This window comes from Lepisma saccharinum, chromosome 8 (assembly GCF_977018435.1).
Source record: "Lepisma saccharinum chromosome 8, izLepSacc3.1, whole genome shotgun sequence".
In the NCBI taxonomy this organism is placed as follows: Eukaryota; Metazoa; Arthropoda; class Insecta; order Zygentoma; family Lepismatidae; genus Lepisma; species Lepisma saccharinum.
In genome coordinates this window covers 27,416,540-27,440,882 of record NC_139236.1, presented here as the reverse complement: position 1 = coordinate 27,440,882, position 24,343 = coordinate 27,416,540, and the positions used below count along the sequence as shown (strand labels likewise).

General features: G+C 37.5%; 1 protein-coding gene across 3 annotated transcripts in view; it reads left to right on the top strand.

The window, feature by feature from the left end:
* Shrm (shroom) overlaps window positions 1-24,343 on the top strand; it is a 510,449-nt gene that overhangs the window by 476,034 nt on the left and 10,072 nt on the right. For all 3 annotated transcript variants that reach the window (XM_083126364.1, XM_083126365.1, XM_083126366.1), the window contains 3 exons: window positions 18,782-18,918; window positions 21,327-22,001; window positions 23,372-23,543. In XM_083126364.1, coding sequence (XP_082982490.1) covers window positions 18,782-18,918; window positions 21,327-22,001; window positions 23,372-23,543 — 984 coding nt within the window. The remainder of the gene's footprint in view (window positions 1-18,781; window positions 18,919-21,326; window positions 22,002-23,371; window positions 23,544-24,343) is intronic.

Below are 24,343 nucleotides of genomic sequence, written 5' to 3'. Positions count from 1 at the left end.
GCTTGTTTCTGGAAAGAAAACAATCTTTTCAACCGATTAGTATATTATCTAAATACATGCTTCCACTTTTTAGTACCCATTTTGACCCTACTTTAAGAGTTTGTCATTTGTTTGTTGTGAATCTTCCTGGAAGTCATAACGGACGGTTGGTTTATCTGAAGATGTAATAAATCCGTGTGAAGTCCTTGTATAAGCCGCAAATGCCTATAAATATTCATATTTTGTAAATAAATACTTGTTAGCTACTCAATAGTGTTTAATGTTACCTATTTCGGCGTATTTTGCGTTAGTTACCAAATTGCCATTTCATCACTTATTATCATTTTACTTCGCAACTACAAAGTTACATTTTCGCACATTCTGAAGTGAAACCTCCCAACCGACATAAGAAACTCTTCTTCTCTCGGCCAATTTATATCAAAATTTAAAAATTCTGAAGCTAACTTGCCAGTCCCAAAAACGGGGAAATACAATAAAACGAAACTCTATTTGCAAACTTTGTTACAAAAACTAATTTGATCTTCTGTATATCGAGTACTTTTGTTATGTATGTATGTTTACGTATATTTTTCACTTTTCTTGCAGTGTGTGTGTGTTATATTTGTCCTGTGTTTTTTTATTTTCTTTTGTATTTTAATGTATTTCGTTTTTATGCATTTCGGAAACAGTTAGCTATTGTAATCAATTGGTAAAATCACAAATAGAGATGGTTAAGTGGAAGAAAAGGCTTGTACCTTAAGTTCGCCATCCGAAACAATAAATACATAATTAAATAAATAAATAATTTCATTCCCCTCTCTGAGCAATCTCCCCCCCACCCCCGCCCCACTATTTTTTAAATCTCTCTTTATTTACCAGCAGCCTACTACAAATCAGAGGCGAGAAGGGCATAAGCAAGATAAAATTGTGGAGAATAAATTGTTGCAGTCCGTGAACTTTGCATGCCAGACTTAAAATAGGGCTGGCAATTACCCATAATGCCCGTTGCGAAATGACATCACCCGGTGCGACCTTAACGACCTCTATATAACCTCCATTTGTACACTTCAGCGCACTACGTGCTTCCTGCATTTTTCACACGGACAAAAACCCAGAGCATTCGGAGCGTGCAGTTTTGAATAACTTCCATTTACATAATCAGCGACGTTTCCAGTTCGCTTTCCCTTTTCCCAGAAACCCGATTCGAAACGGAATATTTTTTAAACAGCTTTACGCTCTTGTTAGTGTTTTTCCTCCCCTGTATCTTGATGATGCATGCACTTTGTGTCCGTAATGCTTACAGTATATATTTTTCGCGGTGGGTTTTGTTTACATCAACGAGCATAGAAGGGTTAGAACGGATGGAAGGCTGAAATCGATCGTGTTTTGTTGAAAAGAAGTCTTGCCTTACTATTTCTGCTAGCGGGCGTCGGTCCACTGGAGAGGCAACTTGCAGTTCAGTAAGCAAATCACAGGGTTTCTTTCCCGCCAGTCGTAAATAACAACTTCCCATTTCGGACATCAACTTTGGCCACTCTGGAACTTCTATGCTTGTTGGTTTCTCTGTATCGTCCAGTCACCAGGCCTAGCCATGGGTGTTCTTTGTGAGTGTGCCTTCATCAATTTTATCATATCATCATTCATCTCATCTTCGCGATTAGCCGAAATCGGAAAAAGAGCGAGGTAAACTAAACCAAAGCAATGGAGCATGAGTCAGTGAAGTGCGGTCTAGTAACTATAAGCCCTTAGTAATGAAATATCTCCTTAAGTGTAGTTATTTCGATTTTAGAACTCCACATTGCCTCAAAAGTGAATGAATAAGCTGATGGACAATTTGCTTGGCATTCTATTTGTTTGTAACTATCACTTGTGACAGCAACAGTACAAAAAATTACCAATTACACCATTTTGCAGATTTAAACAAATTGCTTACGGAAATAAAGATGAAAGATTACTTAGCCAAACCACTGATCATTGAAAGACATAAATTATATTACAATTTTTCTTGTTATAACTACAGTAAAAGAAACAAGAGCACTTACGGTATATCTAACAGAATAGTGTGTAACTATCTACTGCTTGCAGTCTTTTGCTACAGTGGGTAAAAATTATAAGTAATTAAGTTACTCTACTTAATATCGAAGCTTAATATTTTAAAAACTGGAGCAATTTTATATTTAAAAGAGAGCACTGTTATCTGGACGTGAAAAATTGCAAATTTTTAATGCGGCTCGTATTGTCGTAGTATATACTAAGGTATTGAAATGAAATTCGCCATAAAGCGTAACTTTTAATTTAATTATTGTCGTAGTGTATACTAAGGTATGGAAATGAAATTCGCCATAAAGCGTAACTTTTAATTTAATTATTTCTCTATGAAGGATGCTTAAATTGAGCTTTTCTGAGAATTAATAAGTGCGGAAATTTTTGGCTTTAGGAACTTTTCTTTCCAAAGAACAGGGAATGTACTAAAGTAGTGAAGATATGAAAATGTGGAATTCCAGTTTGATTGCTGCATTAGTAAACTTGTAACAACAATTGAACTGTGTTATTCATAAAATTTGAGAATATCTGGATGGTTTTCATAATATGAAAATGAATATTATTCTTTCCCCGCAGTATAATATCACTTTTGGTAAATTTAAGAGCATTTCTTTTCTGAGGTTGATTGTTTAAATCCGTCCACATAGTAAATCGTGTTCAGTATTATAGCTCATGTGCTATGATATAAAATGGAATTGAAATTCTACGAGATAATTGTGGACTAAATGGTTTTCCTAGTTCTGGAAGTAGTTTTGGGCGAGGTTCCTATTATTCAGATGATTAGATGAGAAATTTAACGGTCACATGATTGACACGCAACAAACACAGCTGGTACTGCAATTTCCCATGCAGAATTCCGACATCCGAACATAAGTTTTAGTATTACTGCTATAAATTTGTGGTGCTCGTCAGTGGTCACGACTAAATGCAGTGTTGAAATTTGATAAACGTGCAAATAAAATGCTGGTATCAGATAATTTTCTAAAGAATCTGGAGTAGATCTCTTGTATGAGTGAAATTGCAAGGCAGTGTTCCGGAGGGAAAAAGAGGGTCGTGAGAAGCGGTTTGTATTTCGAAATAAGGAAAAGGGAATAATTAAAGGAAAGAAAAAGCACAGACATGTTGCAATGCTAGCATGTACTGCTAGTGACACTCGACTGATATTGCAGTGAGAATATTCTCAGAAATATTGCACTTGCAGCATCGGACGTGACACGAATTTTAGCGAAGGCCACAAATGATAATGCAGTTTGCAAAGCGCAATTAGTATTCAGTTTCCATGGTGCTGTGAATGTTTCTCTCTCTCTCTCTCTCTCTCTCTCTCTCTCTCTCTCTCTCTCTCTCTCTCGAGAGAGAGAGAGAGAGAGAGAGAGAGAGAGAGAGAGAGAGAGAGAGAGAGATTTAAAAATGTCTTCAGTGTATAATCAATTTTCGGGACCGAGTGAAATGTTGCCTATTAATTAGTCGTTTTCATCTTCAGTACTAAAAAATGTATGTTCGATCAAGTCGGACGAGTTATTATTAGACCTCGAATTTAAGGATTTTAACCTATTTTTCCTTTACAGGTATGCAAGAAATAATAAGTCATGTTTAGTTCTTCGTCTGAGGAAGACCCTGATACAGGATTGAAACGTTACCCGTTAAGGGTTTTTTATCTTAATAAACTGCCTTGGTCGGCAACTTAGTGTGTTTAATGTGGAAGCAAGGCTTAATTATATTCCAAAATTCTTGTAGCATTTACAGATTTCTAAATAGCTAAGCATGTTTTTTTAACGATCTTATCGGTATTTTACGCACAAAATATACTATTATATGTTACGGACAAGTCGTTATAATATTTATTCTACCGTATTGAAGTTTTGTTAGTTACGACACATCCAACAAAACCAACACTAATAGGAAATATGCAGCCATTTCCAAATGCGGTGTTGGTTACCTTGCCCCTCCCAAGATGACGCCCTAAAGAAACTCGGTTGCATTCTCATGACAAGCGGGAATGTCTGGCAAGTGTGAAACCGGACTCGTCCTTACCATGTGAATTAGCATAATTGTAGGTATTTATGAACATAATGCGATCTCTATTGTTCGCCAAGCACTGTGAATGCGAAGGCGTGAAATCCTTCAAGAGAACTTGTGCTGTTGACACGCGGAAGGTCAAGCCCACGGAATAATAAAGGAAAATAAATGCCCCGATTCCATTTCGAGGTTCCAGTAATAGTGTTGTCCGCATTAAGAGGCACTAAACTTTTTATTGTCTTGTTTCTGCCTTTTTTTTTAAAGGTCAGGTCAATCTGTTTGTGAACGTATTGTAAACCATGTATTTTATGCATTATATTCGTGAGTGTGTTCTGTTCCACTGTTTTTCTTCCCACGTTTTCATTACTTACTTCTCATTGATTTAGTTCCGGATTTAGGCATAGCTACACGTCAGGGACTCCCAGCATATATACATAATGTATAGTAAGTAATGCGTGTAAACCAAATTACCAATTATTACTAAAATGTAGAATTGCATTGCTGAAGTTTTGTTTGCTTGTACAGCATGTTTGATCAGAATGTAGCTCACATGAATGTTTGTGATTTTCTTTCTTTCGTCTTCGTGTTTATGAAAATGGAATATCTGTTACAAAGTTTGCACAATATTAAAGTAATATCGTTTATATTAAGCTTTGTAAAGTAGCAGCATCTTATATTTGGCGCAGTTACTTCTTTACAACGATATTTTAGCTGTTCATAATACTGGAAAACCAGTATCTTTTAAGCTTTTAATGTTCTTATTAAATGTTTTGCTACTATTCCACTGAAGCTAAGACCTCAATGTGGGAATGAATGATCATAATGCTTCGAATAGATTTTTCTTGAACTTTTGTATTCTACTGAAGGAATTGAGGTTGGGTGCGAGACTGTATTTGATTTGATTTGCTTTATTTTACTTCGCTTTTTGAGCCACTTTTGAATTTGCGAAGATGGGGATTAGTGATGATATTGATGAATGGACATTCACAAAAGTCCCTGGCCGGGATTCGAACCCGTTACCCCTGGCGTCGAAGCGCGATGTGCTAACCACTCCGCCACGGGGCTGGCCTCGAGACTGTAGAAGCTTGTAAAATCCAACAATAGAACAGTTTCGTAGAAGATTGATACATGAGGAATGGACACATATTTGCAGAAAAAAAATCTTGATTAAAAAATAATCACGGTTGTTCAGCTTTGCGTGGGAAAGGAATGGCGTGATAACTTAATTCCTAACGGGTTGGCTGTGTCTCAGCTCGACAAAGGCCATGTGAATGGTGAGGCGTTGCAGAACAAATTAAGCTGAAAGAAGCAATCTTGCAGATCCACAGGTTCTGTTGGAACTTCTAGCGTGTGACGACCTTTCGTGACTGTATCTGGACCAAGGGCGACAGAATCATCGCAGTCATTCAAGTGTGGTGGATTCCATTGAACGTGTTAGGAAAGAGGAAAGGGAATGAAGAAAAAAGGAAAATTGGAGATCTTGTCACCTTCTAGTCCATTATAGAGGTCGAATAGCCACTTTTTGGCCTTTATTTTTCCATGGAAATGCGTGCGAACTGCTACATCGGATTTCAGGATATTGTCAACCCATTTTAGGACTGTTACGTTAGCATAAACTGCCTAAAAACTTGCCAGAGATTTAGCTTTTCTCTTTGTTTCTCCTTCTTCATCGTCGCGAGTATCTGCCGTAAATTACTAACAAGAGACTGTTAGTACAAGTCAATGAAATCACAATTGCTCGAGACTGGAGATATACATGGTGCATAAGAAAAGCCACGCAGAACATCTGCCGCCTTGGAGGACCATTTAGCGATAGACTCATATCATCCCCCCAGATTCTGGGTTTCCTCTCTTTTTCGAGAAACGAAAATCTGAAAGCTTCTCTGTTCCTTAGTTTTCACTAGTTTCGTGGCTATTTTAGCTTTCTAAACTAATGATAATATCTAAGCAACAACGAAATCAACTATACGAGGACTGTACACAAACTTGTCAACCCCGTTAAAGACTAATTTACCGAATTATCATTCAATCATAAAATTATCAAGGACGTATTTAGGGGGAGGGCAGAGGGTCCGGACCCCCTACAAAGACTTACTAAGTACAAAAATTTAATAATGAAAAAAAAAAAAAAATAATAAAATAAGTAAACTTAAATAATGAAAATATACTTGTTGTTTAATCCAGGGTTATTTATTTCTGCAAGGCAAGGATTATACGACTTTGAATACAAAAGATTTATGGAAGATTTATTACTAATTACAACGTAACATTCATAAGATACCACCAGGAACTTTATAGTTTTTTGTCAACTGGATCTAACATTCTTTTTATATATTCAATAAATATTCTATTCTTTATCTATTTGACATTAAGTTCCTTGCGAGGGCAGTTTTTTTTAAATTTTGCCGACCATAACATAGCGAATATGTGCTGTTATATCACTATTCTTATACCGTTCTTTTTACCTATTCATGTAATAAAAATATATTAATTAATTTGAATATATTAATACTATTTAATTTAATAATAGATTATTTTAGTTTAAACATTATTATTATTATGAGATACTTTGGTCGGAACCACATCCCCCTAAACATATTTCTAAATACGTGCCTGCAAATTATGTACTTATTTTTTCTGTGCTTGCTTCATCCAATCATTGTACATATAAAGAATTATTATATTATTGAGTTGCCACCAAAAGCTGTGGCAAATTAGACGCTACTACACCTAGTCGAGTGTTAAAGTCCTCTATACTTGGTTCTGTATGATAGTCAGTGGTGTAACAAGACACGGAAGACAGTGCCGAACAACTCCAATTCCTCATTAACACCAAAAGAAGTGTTCTATTACACCAAGGCTTGAGAATTTGTAAGAGCACACTTGTTACTGTACACCACACTTTTTACAGCGCAGTTGCAAACACTGTTACCCATATAAGATGGATGAAAATTGGTTATAATGACATTATAAGCGTTTTTGCCATTTCGTTTGGTCATTAAAATCATTTGCATAGATTGTGTGAATTCTTACATGCAAAAACGTTTCAGAAGAGGAGAAAGACGAAGAAGAAAGCCTTTCTCTTTCGCAATGCTGATTTCTCTTTGAGACTACCTGTGGCAGTTATGGGACCAACTGTTGAAAAAGTCCCACAAGACGTTACTGGAATCAGTCTCTTGCCAGATTCTCAAGTTGGGCAAGATAATTTACCAAATTTGTACAATAATTTATACTATAGAGGCAGACGTTTTCTCATTTTAAAGTATACAATTGTCAGAGTAGAAGTAGAAAGTAAGGAACCACGTGCTTCTCAAATTAACTTTTAATGAGACAAGTTAATGATGCACATAACATCATAAGAAATCTCGAAGTTGGACTGAAATTAAATTTCACTTTTTCTGAGAGTCTGAATACGTGTTCAGGATATTTGCACACAATTAATGATATTTACCTAAAATTGACTTAATGTTTTGTTGATCAACTTTGGATATCAATATTGTTTGATTGTAGATGCAGTTACTTGGCATACCCCCCTTCCCCTGGCTGTCATTGATCAACAACAAATCTTTGGGGCCTCCCCGATGGCATAGTGGTAACGTCGTTGCCTTGTAATCAAGGGGATGCACTTAGTGAATCGGATCCCACTTTAAAGTGTAGGTTCAGTCCCGATTAGCCTATCTGTGCATGGACTTAAACAAAATCTGTCTTTCTTTGAATATGTCTTTTCCGCCCACTCTCCACATTAATTTTCATGCCAGTAAAGTTATGGTTCTCAATTAAGGTTATGAAATTCCTCCCTCTGTCCTACTTAATCTTCTCCCCACACTCTTTGCATTTACCAGTTCCTCGTAACATTTAGCGAAAATATTCACATCAACTGTTCGGACTTTTGAGTTACCGAATGTGCGGTCGAATGTTAGTACAAGACAAGTGTATTTCCGTTGTGATGATTTGTTACTATTGATATTGTTTTTTTGCAATCTCAGATAAATTACACAATGAAGTAATATGCACTAATTGGAGTGGTACTTGTATTGAGTGTTTCAAAATTTGTACGGTAGTAGTAGTAGTAGTGAAAATTATATTTCTACGACTGAGAAACAAAGAGTTTTCTGCAAAGTTGACACACCTCAGATGTTCCAAAAGTAAAAGTACAAGGGGAAGAGTTACACATAAGATTTCTGGGTGTTGTCACATTAACGCGATTACAGCTCCATCTGATTAAACTTTGAGGAGTGCTTTTGACCCGCGTCGTCTTGGCGCATCAGAACTGGGTTAGCGAAAGTTTTTTTTTAACAGACCTATATAGCCTTCAGCTGATCGTTCATCATAAAAGGAGCAAGAGTGAACATTTTCTTCCGAGCAAACTGGGCGATCTTTAAAGAGGAGAAAGGCATTCATTCATATGAGATGGTCTTTTATTTGAAGTGTTATGTAGTCATTACGCTTCATATGCGCACGCATGTTGCGTTAAGTTAATATTTTGACATTTAAGAAGGGTGTGAATTCGTACTGTTTATATTGCCTTGAAGCGTATTAATTTCACGTCATTTGTAACACGTTTTTTGCAGATCTTTGTGTACACACACACACACTCTCTCTCTTGAGGCACTGTTGTACGGATGATTGTTTCGTGACTGGTGATGAACTGTCAATGCTTTGATTGTTCAAGCTCACATTGGGTGAAAAGGAGGAAGAGAACATGACCATGAACATAATTGGGGTCTGGTACGGGCCACATCCATCTTCCACCAAACGCCAAAACTAAATGCTAAGAGCTTCCTAACCTAACAATCCCTAACCGACAGTTCATCTTAGATATAATAATGCATATGTGGTTATGTTTGGAGGGGCCAGGTTTAGAGGTCTTAGCATTAAGTTCATGCGTTTGGCGAAAGCTGGATGTGTCAGACACCAGACCCGAACACAATTTGCTGGCGACTGTATACGACGTAGACTCGAACACAACAATCTCTGTCAACCACGAAGTCGTGAAAGACTAATTTAGAGGGGGGAAAAGAAGCTCTTATGCAAATTATCATTAAATCATGTAAAACTATATACTTATTTTTTTGCTTGTTTCATACAGCGAAATGTACTTGTAAAGAAATCTAATTACAGTATTGAGTTACCATTAAAAAAGAGTAGGAAATTAGTAGCCGCTAAAATTCGTGTAACAGCACCTAATCGAGAGTTAAAACCCTCTATCTTGGTGCTGTATGATAGCCAATGGTGTAAAAAATCATCAGGAACTAATACTTACCCGACTGTTAGTATATTTTTCTCGACATTTTGTAGTGGCTGTTTTTTCCTAAACAGCAGATATTTTCATTCTTACATAGATAACGGCTTGAACCTATTTTTGACTCAATAAACATTGGATCTGATGTTATTTTAAACTGGTCTGCTGCCAACTACGCAATATTATTAGTGCCTTTAAGCGTATATTTCATGCATTTGTTCTTGTACGTTTTCGCCCAAGTGTTCTATATCCATGTGCATGTGGGTTTTTCTGTTGCAGAGATCCATCTTTTAACAGTGTTGTGAATTGTAAGTAGATCGCAATTCTTAGATTTGTAATTTTATATGTACACGCGTACTCATACAGTTGAACCTCGATTTTACGTTCACGGATTTATAATTTTCCCGAATGCAAAATTACAACAAATAGTAATCTCCAAGCTAGTTAGTGTTTTCTGCGTTTAAAGTTATTTTATCTTCGTCCCCTGAAAAACTTAAAATCTAGCTTCTATAGCTATATACACACACACACACACACACACGGGTTCCACTTAAGTGTTTGCTTCAGCTATATTGCAATGCCAAGGTAAATAAAAAAAGGAATGGTATTATCCTGAGCTTCCTGAAAAAGTATTATTTGACTATAGATACTGTGAGGGGAACTCGGAAGATGGAGCATGTATTTTACAGTGTTACGCTTATCCACGTTACGATGGTGCAACCATTGTTGAAGAAGAAAGAATGTACCAGATGAACTCATTACTGACCAGAAGTATATTTTATGTAATCACATTGAGAGAAGAAATAAACCCGTTTTTATATAAACTCAAGAACTAGAATTTACGTGGAACACCATAATGTGCAGTCGGACATATGAGCAGGTATGTCAGGTCTTACAAACACTAAGTCCGAACCGAGTAGGAGTGGTCGAATGAATTACACTCTCATGGAAGAAAGCAAATGCGTTAAACGTGATTTTCTTCAGAATATATTAGTAGTGAAAGTGATATACCTAGTCGTTCAAGGGTTGCGTAACGTGTTTTCAACTTGCCTTCTTTGTGTTGTTAATATAAATGCTGTGTATTTTTTTTATTTATTTACATGTGCTCAGTGTTCAATTCTGAAAGTGGTGTGTTTTTCTTTAACACTTGTTAAATTCATTCATTCATCCGTATATGATTTGAGCAAGAAAGGTAGAGTTTCCAATATTTGTACCATTATTGGTACATAAACTTTATTCTCCACCTTGTAAAAGAAATGAACATATTACACTCGCCTTGCCTAGGAATGCGACAGTTCCAGATACAACAGCATGACAAAAGATAGAGCGAGACCGATGTTGCATATATCCAATTGAGTTTGTTGTGTGTTCTATTCTACTTTCGATTTCACCACCAAAGTTCCCGGGTACGAATCCCGACCTTGGCATGGGTGTTATTGTGGGTAGCCGGACAATTTCGATGACATTTTTAATCTTCTATCAAATTGAAGGCGGACTTAACACCCCGTACAATACCTTTTACAAGAGAATTATGTGAAATATTGTATTTTCGGCTGGGAATTTGGTTCAATCAAGTTTTAGAACATGAGCTAGAGCCAATAGACACCTTTTGAGTCGACGCGTTTCCTCTTGTGCGAATACACTTTCCAACTCTCGTCGATTTTAATGTCTCTTCTTCCTTTTCTCACCTTCTAGATTAAGTTCCATCCACATGTACTTCATGTTGGTGTCTTCTGCTTGGCTCTTGAGGCAGGCCAGAACATGATGAATTTTTGGATCCGGTATTCCAAGCTACCTATTTATTCCAACCTTCTACAGCATTATTAATTCTGTGGGGTCTTCGGTTAGGTTAGGTTAGGTCCTGATCGTCGCAAGTGTCCTACCATTAATTTGTGAAATGACCTTCACCGTCAAAATCATCGCAATTGTCCGTGATTTTGGCTTCATCGTGATCGTCCGTCATCTCAATTGTCCTAGATTCGTTAGTGTATGTCGTCACTCATCCTCATCGTTGCGATCAACCAAAAAGTGGCAGTAAAGCGATCCAAAATAACAAAAACTGTAAATACGTAACATATTTCTATTCTTTGTGCAAACGCCAGTTTCATTTTCATGGTTAAGGTGAAATACTGTGCCACAGAATTTAGTTAACTACCGTGGATTTTTCTCTTTATTTTCTGTTTTTCACGCAGTTAATGTTTTCATTGTATATCGTATCGTAAGTTTGATCATGAGTGATTTAATTAGCGTTTGGTTACTTAGCGCAAAGTAATTTCAGTTTTGTGTATTGATCAACACAACCTCGTCTCGTGAATGCGGAAGCAAGTCTCGTGTCGAATTACAAATGTCGTTCTCGCTCTCGTCTCGAATTAATGGGAACAGAAATGTAAAGAATTCCTAATAAAATAAAATAAAAACATAAGATTTTCCACACTAACAATAAGTTTAAGAACTGAATAAATCGCATGTTCAAGTAATTTCAGTTGAGGCTGTGTGTTCATATATTTTACCCAAGTCTCAAAGACAAAAGTCACATGGACAGTAATTTTCGAAAGTGGTTTATTCAATATTTTCATTCCGGCGAGTACAATTTAAGGGGTGTAAAGATCAATTTGGCACCAAAATGACCAGGGTTCGAATCTGGGACCTCTGGCGTTTTATTGCTGACCACGAAGCCTTCTCTGCATTTGTAGAGCACAGGAGAGAACCTGATAAGTCCAGAAGAAAAACTGTCCTGAGAAATGTAAAAGTTTAAATATGGTATACAGGTGAAAAGTTGCGAGTTTTTATGCATTTAATTTGTTCTCTTTTAAAAACAGGAAAATGCAACTTATCAGGTTCCCCCCCCCCCTGGACTTAATTTGTGTGTGGTGGGGCTCTCCTCATTGGCGTAGTGGTAACGTTCCCGCCTTGTAATCAAGAGGTCCCGAGTTCGATACCCGGTGGAGGCACATGACACAATGACTCGGATTCTACCTTTAAACTGTAGGGTCTAGTCCCGATTAGCCTTTCTGTGCATAAAGTGGACTTAAAACAACAAATCAAACAATCAAATCTTAATTTGAGTGTGTCAGGTTGGGTGTTGGTAAGTTATTGCCATGACCTACATCAGCCGATATTATATTTTATTTATTATACTTCATATTAAGCCTATTAGCTTTTTCGTAAGTTCACTTTTTGCACAGATAGGCTATTCGGGACTGGACCTACAGGCTATTCGGGACTGGACCTACAGTTTAAAGTGAAATTCGAAACACTATGTGCTTGCATCGAGTATTGAACCCGTGACCCCTTGATTACGTCATCGATGATGCAGGTTTTTTCTCAAAAGCAGATGGTGCAAGATTTTTCTTCCTTTGCAGAGTAGTACGAATTAGTTCACACCTAACACAATTACATGCCGTCACGTTTTTTCTTGTCTAATTAACTCCCTGGCACAATTTTCGTCTGGTCTTTCATATCTGTATCAAAGTAGGCTGATCCACTTGAGCACCACATAACAAGGGGAACGTGACATAAACCAGCTGCCCATTGCGCCACGAGGGCTTATCGACCGAGTATACCCACGCAGGGTGGTGGGAATAATTATTTATTTCGTAATGAGATTGTTTTCACCTGGCAGACACTTTCTGCAGAGATTCACTAGTGTTGGTTCGGTTGTCGTGCACCGTAGCGCACTGTGAGGTCACCCCCACCATTTTGTGATCTGTGCTTTCTATTTTATTGCCGTGGTTAATAGACCATTCGTTCTGTGAGAGCAGCTGCTAAGAATTGCAAAAATACATTTTTGTTTCTGTCAGAATGCAAATTGGGCATTGCAAGGACTCCGCAGAATATTAAATGCGTGTTGAGAAAAAGTGAAAATAGTTTCACAATTTTTCTACTCATGCGCAAAACTGTGGCTTATTGTTTGCAAGTATAGAATAAAACTGAAAGTTAATAAGATTATGATGAATCTCAATGCTAAAAAAATGGGAATGTTCTGTTGTGTGTTAGACACAAGCTTTACTGCTCAACTCAATCAGTTATAAATACAATGTCTCGATTATATAATATACTTTGTATAACTAGCACCAAGACACTACGTCTGTTTAAAGGAACGTAGTGAGGAATAAATGTTTCAAAATTTGATTCGAAATCTCTATTTTTAATTTTATACATATAAAAATGTATGTATGTATGTTTGTTCCGGCATAACTCTCGAACGCCTGGAGCAATTTCAACCAAACTTGGTACATATATGATTTACAATCTGGAAAGAAATACTGTGGGGGTAAGACACCCCTGGCACCCCTAGGGGTGGGGGTGGGAAGGGGTGACATGTAAAAATAATCGAAAACGACCGATATTAGTGTGGAATCCATAGTTTTCGGGGTCGCTAAAATGAATAGTGACACTCCCAATGCCCTTCAATTTATTTATTCTTGCTCCTGGAGGTGAAACTAAAAATGTTATTTAAAATCGAGTTTTGAGTTAAATTAATATTATAGTGAATTTGTAAAATATTTTACTTTATAATTTGTATACTGTGCTTATACTTTTAAATACCTGTAAATAAAATTAGTAACATTTTACACTATAGTTAGAATTCATTATTTTCCTGTCTTCGGGCAACGCCGGCTAATCAGCTAGTATTAGAATAAATAAGTCTAACAAAATGGGTGCTTCGGCACTATAAGCAAACAAGAAAAATACTTTTATGCTGTTTGTTGTATAATATGAGGTTTATCCTCCCCCCCCAAACTTACATGAATTTACAGTGTGTGCGAAAAATAATACGCATGAAATAATTATTTGGAACTTCATCAGCTAGAAATAACAACCTTTTTTTAAAAAAAAATGTTTTTTTTTTTAAAAAAAAAATGTTTTTTCTGTGTTATTTTTTCGTAAACTGCTTTTGCACTGGAAATTTTAGTGGTCTTGACTAGAAATAATGTACATAATTAATGTATGCTGTTATTTTTTCATGTAATAATAACAACAATGTGTATAGGTGGTTTGCATGTGACGTCAAGATGCGCACAACCAATTTTGTTTGTCGTGTGCAAGGAAATATCGTGAGCTTCTGTTTGCAATACCAAATACTGCACAATGTACCATCGTAAACAAGGTTCAAATCTTCCGTCCGCCCACTTTAATTCTTTAACTTTACAAGATGGCCTCCATCATGGCTGCTCGAAGCCACAATTCAGCAGTGTAGCTGAAACACACCTATATTATCCTTTACTTGTGGCACAGCGTGCAAGGAAGCCTCCCAAGATATAATTTAGGTACGTGTGTCTATGGAGAGCATATGCTGTGGTGGGGAAAGAGGTAGTCTTTTCACAAGTGTGTGTGTCTTGTCTGCAACACCGTAGCAGTCTTCATCAGTCCTATGTAGCTTGTGGAAGAAATAATTCAGCTCTCCTCACAATGGAAAACTACCACCTCTCCAGCGATACTTATCAAACAGTGCGTGAATAACAATTTGAACAGTCTCGTTAGTGGGCGTCTCTCAGGTTAAGGGTTAATGCAGACACATCTGCGACCCCTTAAACTTAATCTTAAACTATTTATTTCTGCTGTTCAGCTTCGAAGACCTGTCGGTAAATATACGTCGCGAAATGGAAATTTTCAGATAATCCAAAAGCCAGATGCGAATTGAACGTTAGAAAATCCGTTCTCTTTTGGGGGCAAACAATTTCACAGTTATTATTATTATTAGTAGTAGTAGTAGTATTAATACTTTTATTGTTACTCACGTTGACAAAAAGACATTTCTCACACCAAAAATTTTCCCACAATAAGTTTCTCCTGAGTATTCGCTGTTACATTGCTGGCTTTAGTAAAATTTAATTTTTCATCAATCATCATATTTACTCGAGTTCAGTAGATGAACTTCCGTAAACGTTTTTCAGCTTCTTGTGGAAACGTTTAATCTGTGAGTAATGAAAATAGAAGCTTTCCATTAAATTCATTCATCTTCCCCTTTTTAGCCCAATAACATATTTTAAAAATATTTTCGATAATAGCTGTGTGTATATTGTTCTTTCAAAATTGTTCCATGTCAGTAATTTTACTTACATGTGAAAGCACACAATCTCCCCCCCCCCCTTCCGAACTTTATGTTTGTGTTACAAATGTAATTATTATTTAGTTACCGGTAGGGGGCGAGGGTAAAATCATTCCTGGCAGAGATAAAAATGTACCTTTGTTGCCAAGTGTGCTTGGGTCTATTGGGGGGGGGGGGGCACTTTCCAGCACCCCGCAAAGGGTTCACTACTGGATGCAACTTATACACCGGTTTCGTATCTTCTTTGAACATTGTTAAAATATTTTATTTGTGTTATTAACGTTGCTTTTCTGCCATTTGTGGCTAATTGTGAGTATGAGGATTAGATACCATCGCCAGGGCTCGAATCTGTGACACTCACGGAAGCGACTATTTAAATGGGCAGCTGTGCCCAGCCGTGCTCATGTAATGGGCAGCCGTGCTCATGTAATGTGTTTACTTCCGTAACTTAGCCTCTGAAGTCTGATACATCCGCCGAGTAACCAGACCACAGCCAGTATTTCTTTCACCAGCATCCTGCGGTAGAATCGGCTGGTCCAATTAACCACTATTATATGTCCTTCGTTTGGTCGGCGGAAGCTGTTCTTCTGTTTACTGTTCCACATCGCTGATCAATATAGAGAAGCTGATTGATGCCATAGAGGAATGTAACGGCCCCGTAACATGACGTAGTAATTGCCTTGCAGTTGTAAATCTGCCCGGGTGAAACTGTCATCCGTGTGTAGGCCACTTCTGATCGACTTTCCAAAAGCGTTCGTAACATGTCCAGCTTCCTAGTATTCTTCTTCGCGTTTGCATTTCCCCGGATGTGTTGCAAAGAATGTCGTGACGTAATAAAGCAAGCCGAGATCTCAAAGTATAGTCTTTGTAATTAAATTACGAGCTGAACCCAGGACCCCTTGATTACAAGCCAACAGCAATACTTATTATGCCACCGTGGAAGTCTAGCATTACCTACTTACTAATATACGATAAAGAGTGCAGTTAATCTATTGGCACTTTGGACAATTAAATAACATCACCTGACTAAAAGGAGATTGTATAGGTACAGTCAAAATGGAGCAAGGTGGAGATGCATTTACTAGGTAACCACGACGGTGGTTACTAGATGGTACTGACCATTACGGTGACATATCTCCCAGGTTATAATTTCTAACGAGTTGCTAATGAGGATATCCATATATAATTACTTAATTAGCATTTGAATTCGACTTCATTCAACAAGTTCCATCTTTTTATCATTTCCAGTTTCCTAAATATCCAAATTGATACAACTGTTTTTTGTTATCGGCATTTTACCAGAAAGAATATATGTGTGATTTTATTGGTTACGGAAAAGTTATACTGCCGCTTGTCAATATTTGGTTTTCATTAACGGACAGACCGGTAGAGATAATAAATAAACATCCCACTATTCCAGCATTTGCAATTGCCCTCATCCCCCCACACACAAATACGAGCTTATACCCCCTTAGACCTAAAATTCTGGATAAACTAGTACACGTGGACAGCCAGACAAGCGGAAACCTTTTTCAGCCTTGCTGATTACTTTAAAAATAACGAACAAAATGATTCGGGCGTTCGAAACTGTTGACCAAAGTACGCTTATTATTGGTTATTGTGGGCAATTTAGACCGGCGGCATCAGCCAGCTTTGTCCTGTATTGGTCGCAAAACACCCGTTTGTGTTTGACTCTTTCTGAAGGGAGTTGAATCATTTGGGACGAAAAGAGATCACAGAAGTTCGCCTTTTCAGCGTAAGAAGTTAATTTACCCAACCAAGTAACTCGCGTTTAAGTTGGCGCATTCATGGAATAAGGATGTTCAAGATTTGTGAAAACCTTAGTTCTCGCGTACACTTTTTGTACAGAGAATTACTTTTTTTTTAAAAAAAAAAAAAAACTTTGACGAAAGGGCTTTTACATGCTTCTCAACGAAGGTCAACGGCAGCGTACCGTAATCATATTACCTCGGTAGCAATCTGAGAACAGTTGAAACTTCTTTTTCTGAGCATTTTCGTGCATCGAAGGAAGCAAGATCATTGTTTTTAACGTATCTAACGGTGAGAGAAAATATATTTGAATTTTTGTGTAGTATTATGTACAGTGACTGTCGCGTGACCTCCGTTTCCATGCCTTGGAGGAAAAGCGTGTGGCTCAAATAGCGGAAAATTAAGGAGAAAGGCTGAAATAATAGCGTTTTGCAGGTGTTCGTTTAAAAGACAGGAAGTGCGAAAGGTCATTTCTTAACTCAACTTGCGTGTGCATTAATGTAATTGAACTAGTAATTTGTGATAAATGTGAGTAACTATCTTACTCTGTGATCCAGGTTTCCCCAGGCAGGATTCCCTGCAGGGGCTACAGTTTAAATCCCACATTCAATTGTGTCTAAGCTTCGTCTAACGTATGTATGTGCACAATACAGTGTTGCCATACAATGTGTTTTAGAAGTGTTTAATACATTAAAGTTATTTTAAATTAATGATCCAATGCACATTTTGTTGTACATTGGGTTTTCTTCCTTTTTTTCATCTCTGCCATTGTTTAAAGATTAAAAAATTATAATGATTTATCGAATTATTTCTTGTTTCGTTGTTAATGTAACATTTTATGAGCTGTCTGTAGGCGTGAATTTAGGAGGGGTCTTGAGGATACAGCCCCGGGACTTCCGTGGGGGAAAATTGCTTCGAAAAGGGCCACAAAATGAGAAAACGAGAGAGGTGTCAAATGATGTGGTGTGTGTGTATGGGTCTACAGACGTATGTAAACTTACCTGACAACATGACGCAGATGTTATAATTCAAATTGAATATTAGGAATGCCTGTTGGTAACACACATAAATCCAGACCTGGCTGTGTGTCTACCTTTCTTCCGAATAAGTGGTAAAGGCACGAGACAAATTTGTTTTCTTTAGAGAACACATGCACTTCATGGTGCCATAAAACAGCAGATGGCGGAAGCATGCTCACGTTGTAGATTTAAAAAGACAGTCTGTTAACTTGCGCCTAAATGGGTTTTAGTTGAAAAAGGCGTGGCTTGGCTCCATACCAATAAGGTCAGTGACGTTGGTAATCTGCCAGATAGATCAACTTCTATCACGTTCTCCCCCCCCCCCAAATCTCCGGTTACACCCCTTCCCTCTGTCTCTATGTTTTTTGTGCAGATGGACAAGTGTGGACGTGCGTGTCGTAATTTTAATGGCAAGTGCAGTTGTTCATTGGCCACGAACACACAGATGGCACCACGAGCATCCAATCTACGATTATCCCACAACCTGGCACTATTGATTCCTTATTGCTTTCTCGTTGAGTAAAAAATCAGATATTATTTCTGTCTTTTATGGGGTGAAATAAGGTATCTTTTTCAATAGATGTGGTTTTTACTTTGCCAAAGTAACCTATTATGTTATGTATGTCCGTATTCTTAATGTATACTTCTTTTCTGTTCTAGGACACAGTCCAAAGCGTCGTACCTGGCTTACAAGAGGGAACGTGAACGCGGACTTCCTAATTTTGAAGGCAGCTACAAGAGAACCATATCGCCTACGGACCAAATTGTCATTGAAAGTTCAGGAAGCCAATTATCAGGTAATGACCTATGATTACAGATCGTGCAGCAGCTATGATACCTATAAACATGATGATTAGTATCTTTACCTTAAGACAAGAGTGTTTTACTGCCGGAAAATGGTGAAAACGTTAAAAATGAACCTTTAAAGATTAAATATCTGAATATCCTTCACTTTATTCACGGATATCAGTAGTGGCAATTGGGTGCTGACTGGGGGAGGGGGGATCAAGGACAGTTCACATTTATTGGTAGACAAGACTTATGTATAGCATTAAGATTCCATAGTGCGGGAACAAAAAATGTGTGTATGTGTTGGGGGGGGGGGGGTTAGGCAAGTGCCCCCTAATCGCCCCACTGAAAGCTATGCATTGTTGCCGTACGCCAGAAGGGATAAAACTGACTGCAGTATAACACCATAGGATATAAGTCTACAGAACAAACTTGCAACTGCAGAGCGATGGATGGACACACAACCTGCGGGAGGGAAGAGGGTAGTTTTTAAGTGTGCGTGTGTGTGTATTAAATGTTTCGCGAGAACTTAGTTCTGGCAGAAAAAGAAGGGGAGGGGATGAAACTCCCATTTATAATCCTTTCGCCTTAGAAGTTTTCACAGTTGACCAATGCTCGAAGTGAGTGGTGATGGTTTCCCCCAAGCTAGCAAAAGTTTTACAAAGCGCCCCCCCCCATAGGCTCATTGTCACCATATTAAACAATAGGTGACACCCCCCAGCAAACATTTTCCACTTCACGCGCTGCAGTTACATTTCTATGAGAAGCGTTTTAAATTTTGCACAATTACAAAAACTAAGAGAAAGTTATTGTCATGAAATTTTATTTTAAATTCCTGACTTGCTCACTGTGCAGTATACTATATCACTCAAATTCTATTGGATGTAATGCACTTACATACCAACTGAGTCTAGCCAAGACTTTTTTCTGGCTGTAGTCTAGCAATTTAAAAATTCCGTGGATCTCACTTTAAACTATAGGCCCATTCCCGATTAGCTTTCATGTGTATAAATTGGACTTAAAACAATAACAACAATTCAATAAAAATCCTTTGTAGGAAAAAAATTAATGCATATGGCAACACTGTCTCCCTTGCACTCGGTCGATCTCGAGCGGCAAACATCGCATAGCAAGGAGGAAATCGATACTACCGAGTCGACTGAATATCTCATCTCGATGGTCGGAATGAACTTTCGAGTGACGGCGAACATTCTCATTCAGTTTGACATATATCATCTGTTTTGACAACGAGAACACAACCATTAACGTAACAAATATAAGCATTTCGTACATACTTTACTTATTAATTTGTTGTGGTGTTTTTTGTGTACTGAAAACCAAGTTAACTGATAGCATAATACGGTCGATAACATTGCAGATGTGTTCCTTCTGCTGCAATTCGATCAGTTTTCTTTTGGTGCTGGGGAATGGGGTGCAAGCGTAGTTCAAGGTTTTGTTGTGTAATAAGTGGATGTTTGAATTTTGTTCATGGGCATGGCATGTTGCTGCGTACCGTTTCGGAGATTGGTAAAACGTAAACCAGTTAAGGAGCCGTTTTGTAAATTTCGGAACTGTGTCACAACGAAAATAAAAAATAAAGCATCTGTTTTGCAGGCAGGTAAGAACTTGGGTGTTTTTATTGGGATTCAGCTAGATCTGCCAGTGTCTAAAAATAACCGTAAATTAGACCAAAATTTCTAATTCACGCATTATACATTATGCAAGTGCAGAGGTTTCGTTTTCCCCACAAAGCAATAACGAAACACGATCAAAGAAAACAAACTAAAAATATGCATGTTACCCATAACCTTGCAAAATAGTTGAAAAAGAAAAAAAAACTGGATATAGTTAGTTGCATTTGCACATGACATAACTATGTGTTTTAACCTCTTTTCTTTAAATTTGCCTGTCATTGGAAATGTACACAGTGACATTCTGTTTACATACAGTTGTATGTGTAACTAATGAGAGAGTAGTAAGAGAACATGACATGAATACCTTCCTCAGATGCATATGTTAGACTGTATGTATATGGAGTTGGAGCAAGGGGGGAAAGTGTCATCTTCTATACCCCTCCCTTTTAAATTTGCATAGAGTGCAAATTTGAAGTAAAGTTTTTGTACTGCAACATAATATGTTCTGTGAAAGTTGATGAAACTTTTTTTTTTAGTGTAATACTGAGATGAACCTGCATAGTGTGCAGAACCAAGGATGGATACATACAATGTATGTTATCGAATATTCTTGCAGGTATCTTCTTATGTTTGAGAATTAAGTGTGAATATTTTTTTGTGCAGAGATCCGAAAAGGCTAGGATTGAATGTTAAAGTGCGACATAGTAGTATATGTTTTAAGTTTTGCCAATTAATACACACTGAAATCTTCAGATAGTATGTGTTTCTATTTTCTCCTTCAGAATGGGACCAACTTCCAAACCCTCTTCCAGTAAATGTGGCAGGACCATCACCACCAACCACTCCAAGTTCCGAGAAGTCGGAAAAGGCAAGCAACAGTTTGGATGACACTTCATCTATTGGTTCAGAAAATGTTTCCGAGGGTTTGCAGGTGCAGGCAGCTAGTCAGCAAGAAATTGAATCTACAGTTAACAATGAAAAGGATTTGCCCAGTGTACTTGTGATCAACAACAATAATAGTAATAATACTAACAATAATGTTCCTTGCCCTGACAGTGACCAAAACCTTAATACAGTGTTGGAAGAAAGTGTTGGAAACACCAGAACTACAGATAAGTCGGTAGTGACTGTGGAAAAGTCCCATGTGTTAGTTACCTGTTCCTCCCCCGTGCTCCAGAGGTCTGAAGTGATCCTCAAAGTAAATGCAACGAGTGATGCAGCCTCGCAGACTGACAAGGATCCCGACGAAGAGTGTGACGTTGCACCAGTGGATGATGACAAGTGTGAAGATGCTACCGAGGTGCCAAAAGAGAACTCTGTTGTTGAACCAGTTGAAGATCAGAAGCCCAGTAACCTGTTTATTAGGCAGAAGTTACAGGAGGAGATAGAATGTGAACAGCTATCCAGAGACTTGGCAAGTAGGTTGCCACCTTCAGATAAACTGCAGGGATTACTAGGTAAGTGCTCCACTTTATACTACGTACTTGAATATGTTTAAGGTTCTAGCAAAAATATCCTAACAATATTCAAAGTATTGCTCTCTGTTAAGAATAGCTTTGTGCTTCCTTAAGAGTTACAATTTTAATGATTTGTTAAATTTCCTTTCCATATTTTTTCTCTCTATTTAAAGAATAGTTGTCTCAGGAGACAAGAAAGTATTTTGAATCACGATAACATGCTACAAAATATTTCCCCCCATGTTTTCTGTACTTGGGTACACACCCGACATTCATTGCAATATACATTGATAGTTTTTTTATGCTGCTTGTGACTTTACAGTGCTATGTAATTTTTAATTTGTTACTTTATTTTCATTCATTACAGTATTGCATTAAGTGTTAGGTCTTGTCCCTCTCCCAAAAAAATATTTCTGTGAAATAGTGTTCTTCCCAAAAATAACATGCTCTGTGCTATTTTTCTGGTGAAAGATATTCAAATTTATCCCTCTGGCAATTGCATATAAGTTGTCATATTTTCAGAAAAAATGAAGAAGCCATCAATTTTATTTCTGAGTAAGTTAAATCATATATTGATGCACTCTATAGTTTTTAATTGTATTATTATTATTTTTTGGTGCTCCTCCAGTGGAGTTGTGTGGTGTCATGTGTTGAAGGTGTCTTTGTCACATTGCCATTATATAGTAGACTTTTTTCTTTCATTGGCGTAAGTCTTAATTCACGTGTATTTATCACTATTTGGTTTGTCCAGTACTGTAGCACAGCCCTGAGCAAAAGACTTACGGTTATCATTCTTTGCTAGAAAAGCATAAAAGTGCCAGTATGGGGTTCGGTCGGTACAGCGTTTTAAGATGATAAAAAACAAAATTTCAATTATTGCAAAAGTCATTACTAGGCAAGAAACACACAGGGTGCCTTTTTAATCATTTTATTACAAGGGACAGTACATTTCTTCATGTCGAGTTGCACAAGTTCGCTGAATTTTAGTATATGTACGTGTTGATCCACATATATTTTCAAGTCTTGAGTTAGTGCCTGTATATCTCAGGAAGAATAATCTTTGGGATGCACGTGCAGTCACTTACCACTGCGAAGGTCTTTCCACCCATCGTCCTGGGAACGGCAGCTGTACTTCTCCCTCCATTCGTAAACTTGCTGGTGTCGTAATCATGCCTAGAGATACTGATTGTTTATTTGTGAGGCTCACTTGATCAGTGTTGCACCCTTGAGCTCATTTTGTAAATAAAACAGTTGATGTCTGATGTAAACTTGACCTGTATACAGTCTGTCATAAATTTTTATCACACTCCCTCGTATATTAGCATTTGGTGTGTGTTTCCTCCCAGCTAAAGCTTATTTTCTTCTTTCAGCTGCAGATCAAAAGAAGTCAACAGATTATGTTACTGGTTTGTTTAAGCTGGATATCAGCATGAGGCCTCGCTCACAGTCAAAGTTCCAGGCACAGAGCCAACAGACTTCCTTGAATCATGTTGATTCGACTGTGACACAAACTTCCAACGAGTCAATGCAAGAAAAATCTAGGTAAGAATCAGTGTGTATGAAAGTATGATGTTGGAGTTGGGAAAATACTCAGTATTATCCAAATGTCTCTAAAGCCAGGGAATAATTTAGCCTTTTTAGATTGCCATTTTCCCTTGCATATAGTCAAAGTTTAACAGTCAGCAATGTACTTTTTTTTTGGAAATGTGGGGTGTGGGATGCTCTGGTTTCAAAGATCTAGGTTTATTCACAGGGCAATCGATCTTGCATAGGAATTTTTCCAGGGCCCAACAGCCTCTCATCGTTGGTTACATAGGAGCGGCATCTGGTGCTGATCACTGTGAAAAAAATATACCTATGAAAAAGTTTTCACTTGCTGTATGAATTTATATAATAGCTATTATTGTTTACCTGGAATATTTATCATTGCATATATTAGGTATTCTTCCAGTCCAATATAGAACTTGAATGTTTCCATCATCTCCTTAATTAGTGTGTGTAACTGGGTGACTGCAATGGGTTTTTCCTGTGGAAATAATGTGTGTATTTAGACACTTTCTTTACGAAACCAGGCCATATTAATTATATTTATAACATGCCATAATTTTCCACAAAATTGCATGTTTTGTGAAAATATCAGGCCATTATAAAATTATTGTCAATGTTATCAATTAACCAATATCCATATATAGGCTAATACCAAAAGAGAACCAGATATTCTCTCACATCTCTAATTTGTATATATTTTGAATGTAATGACAATGGCAGTGGTTCCCAAAGTGTGCCTGGGGTGCCACGAAATGTTCCAATATTTTCACTGGAATGACACTTATTCCAAATAT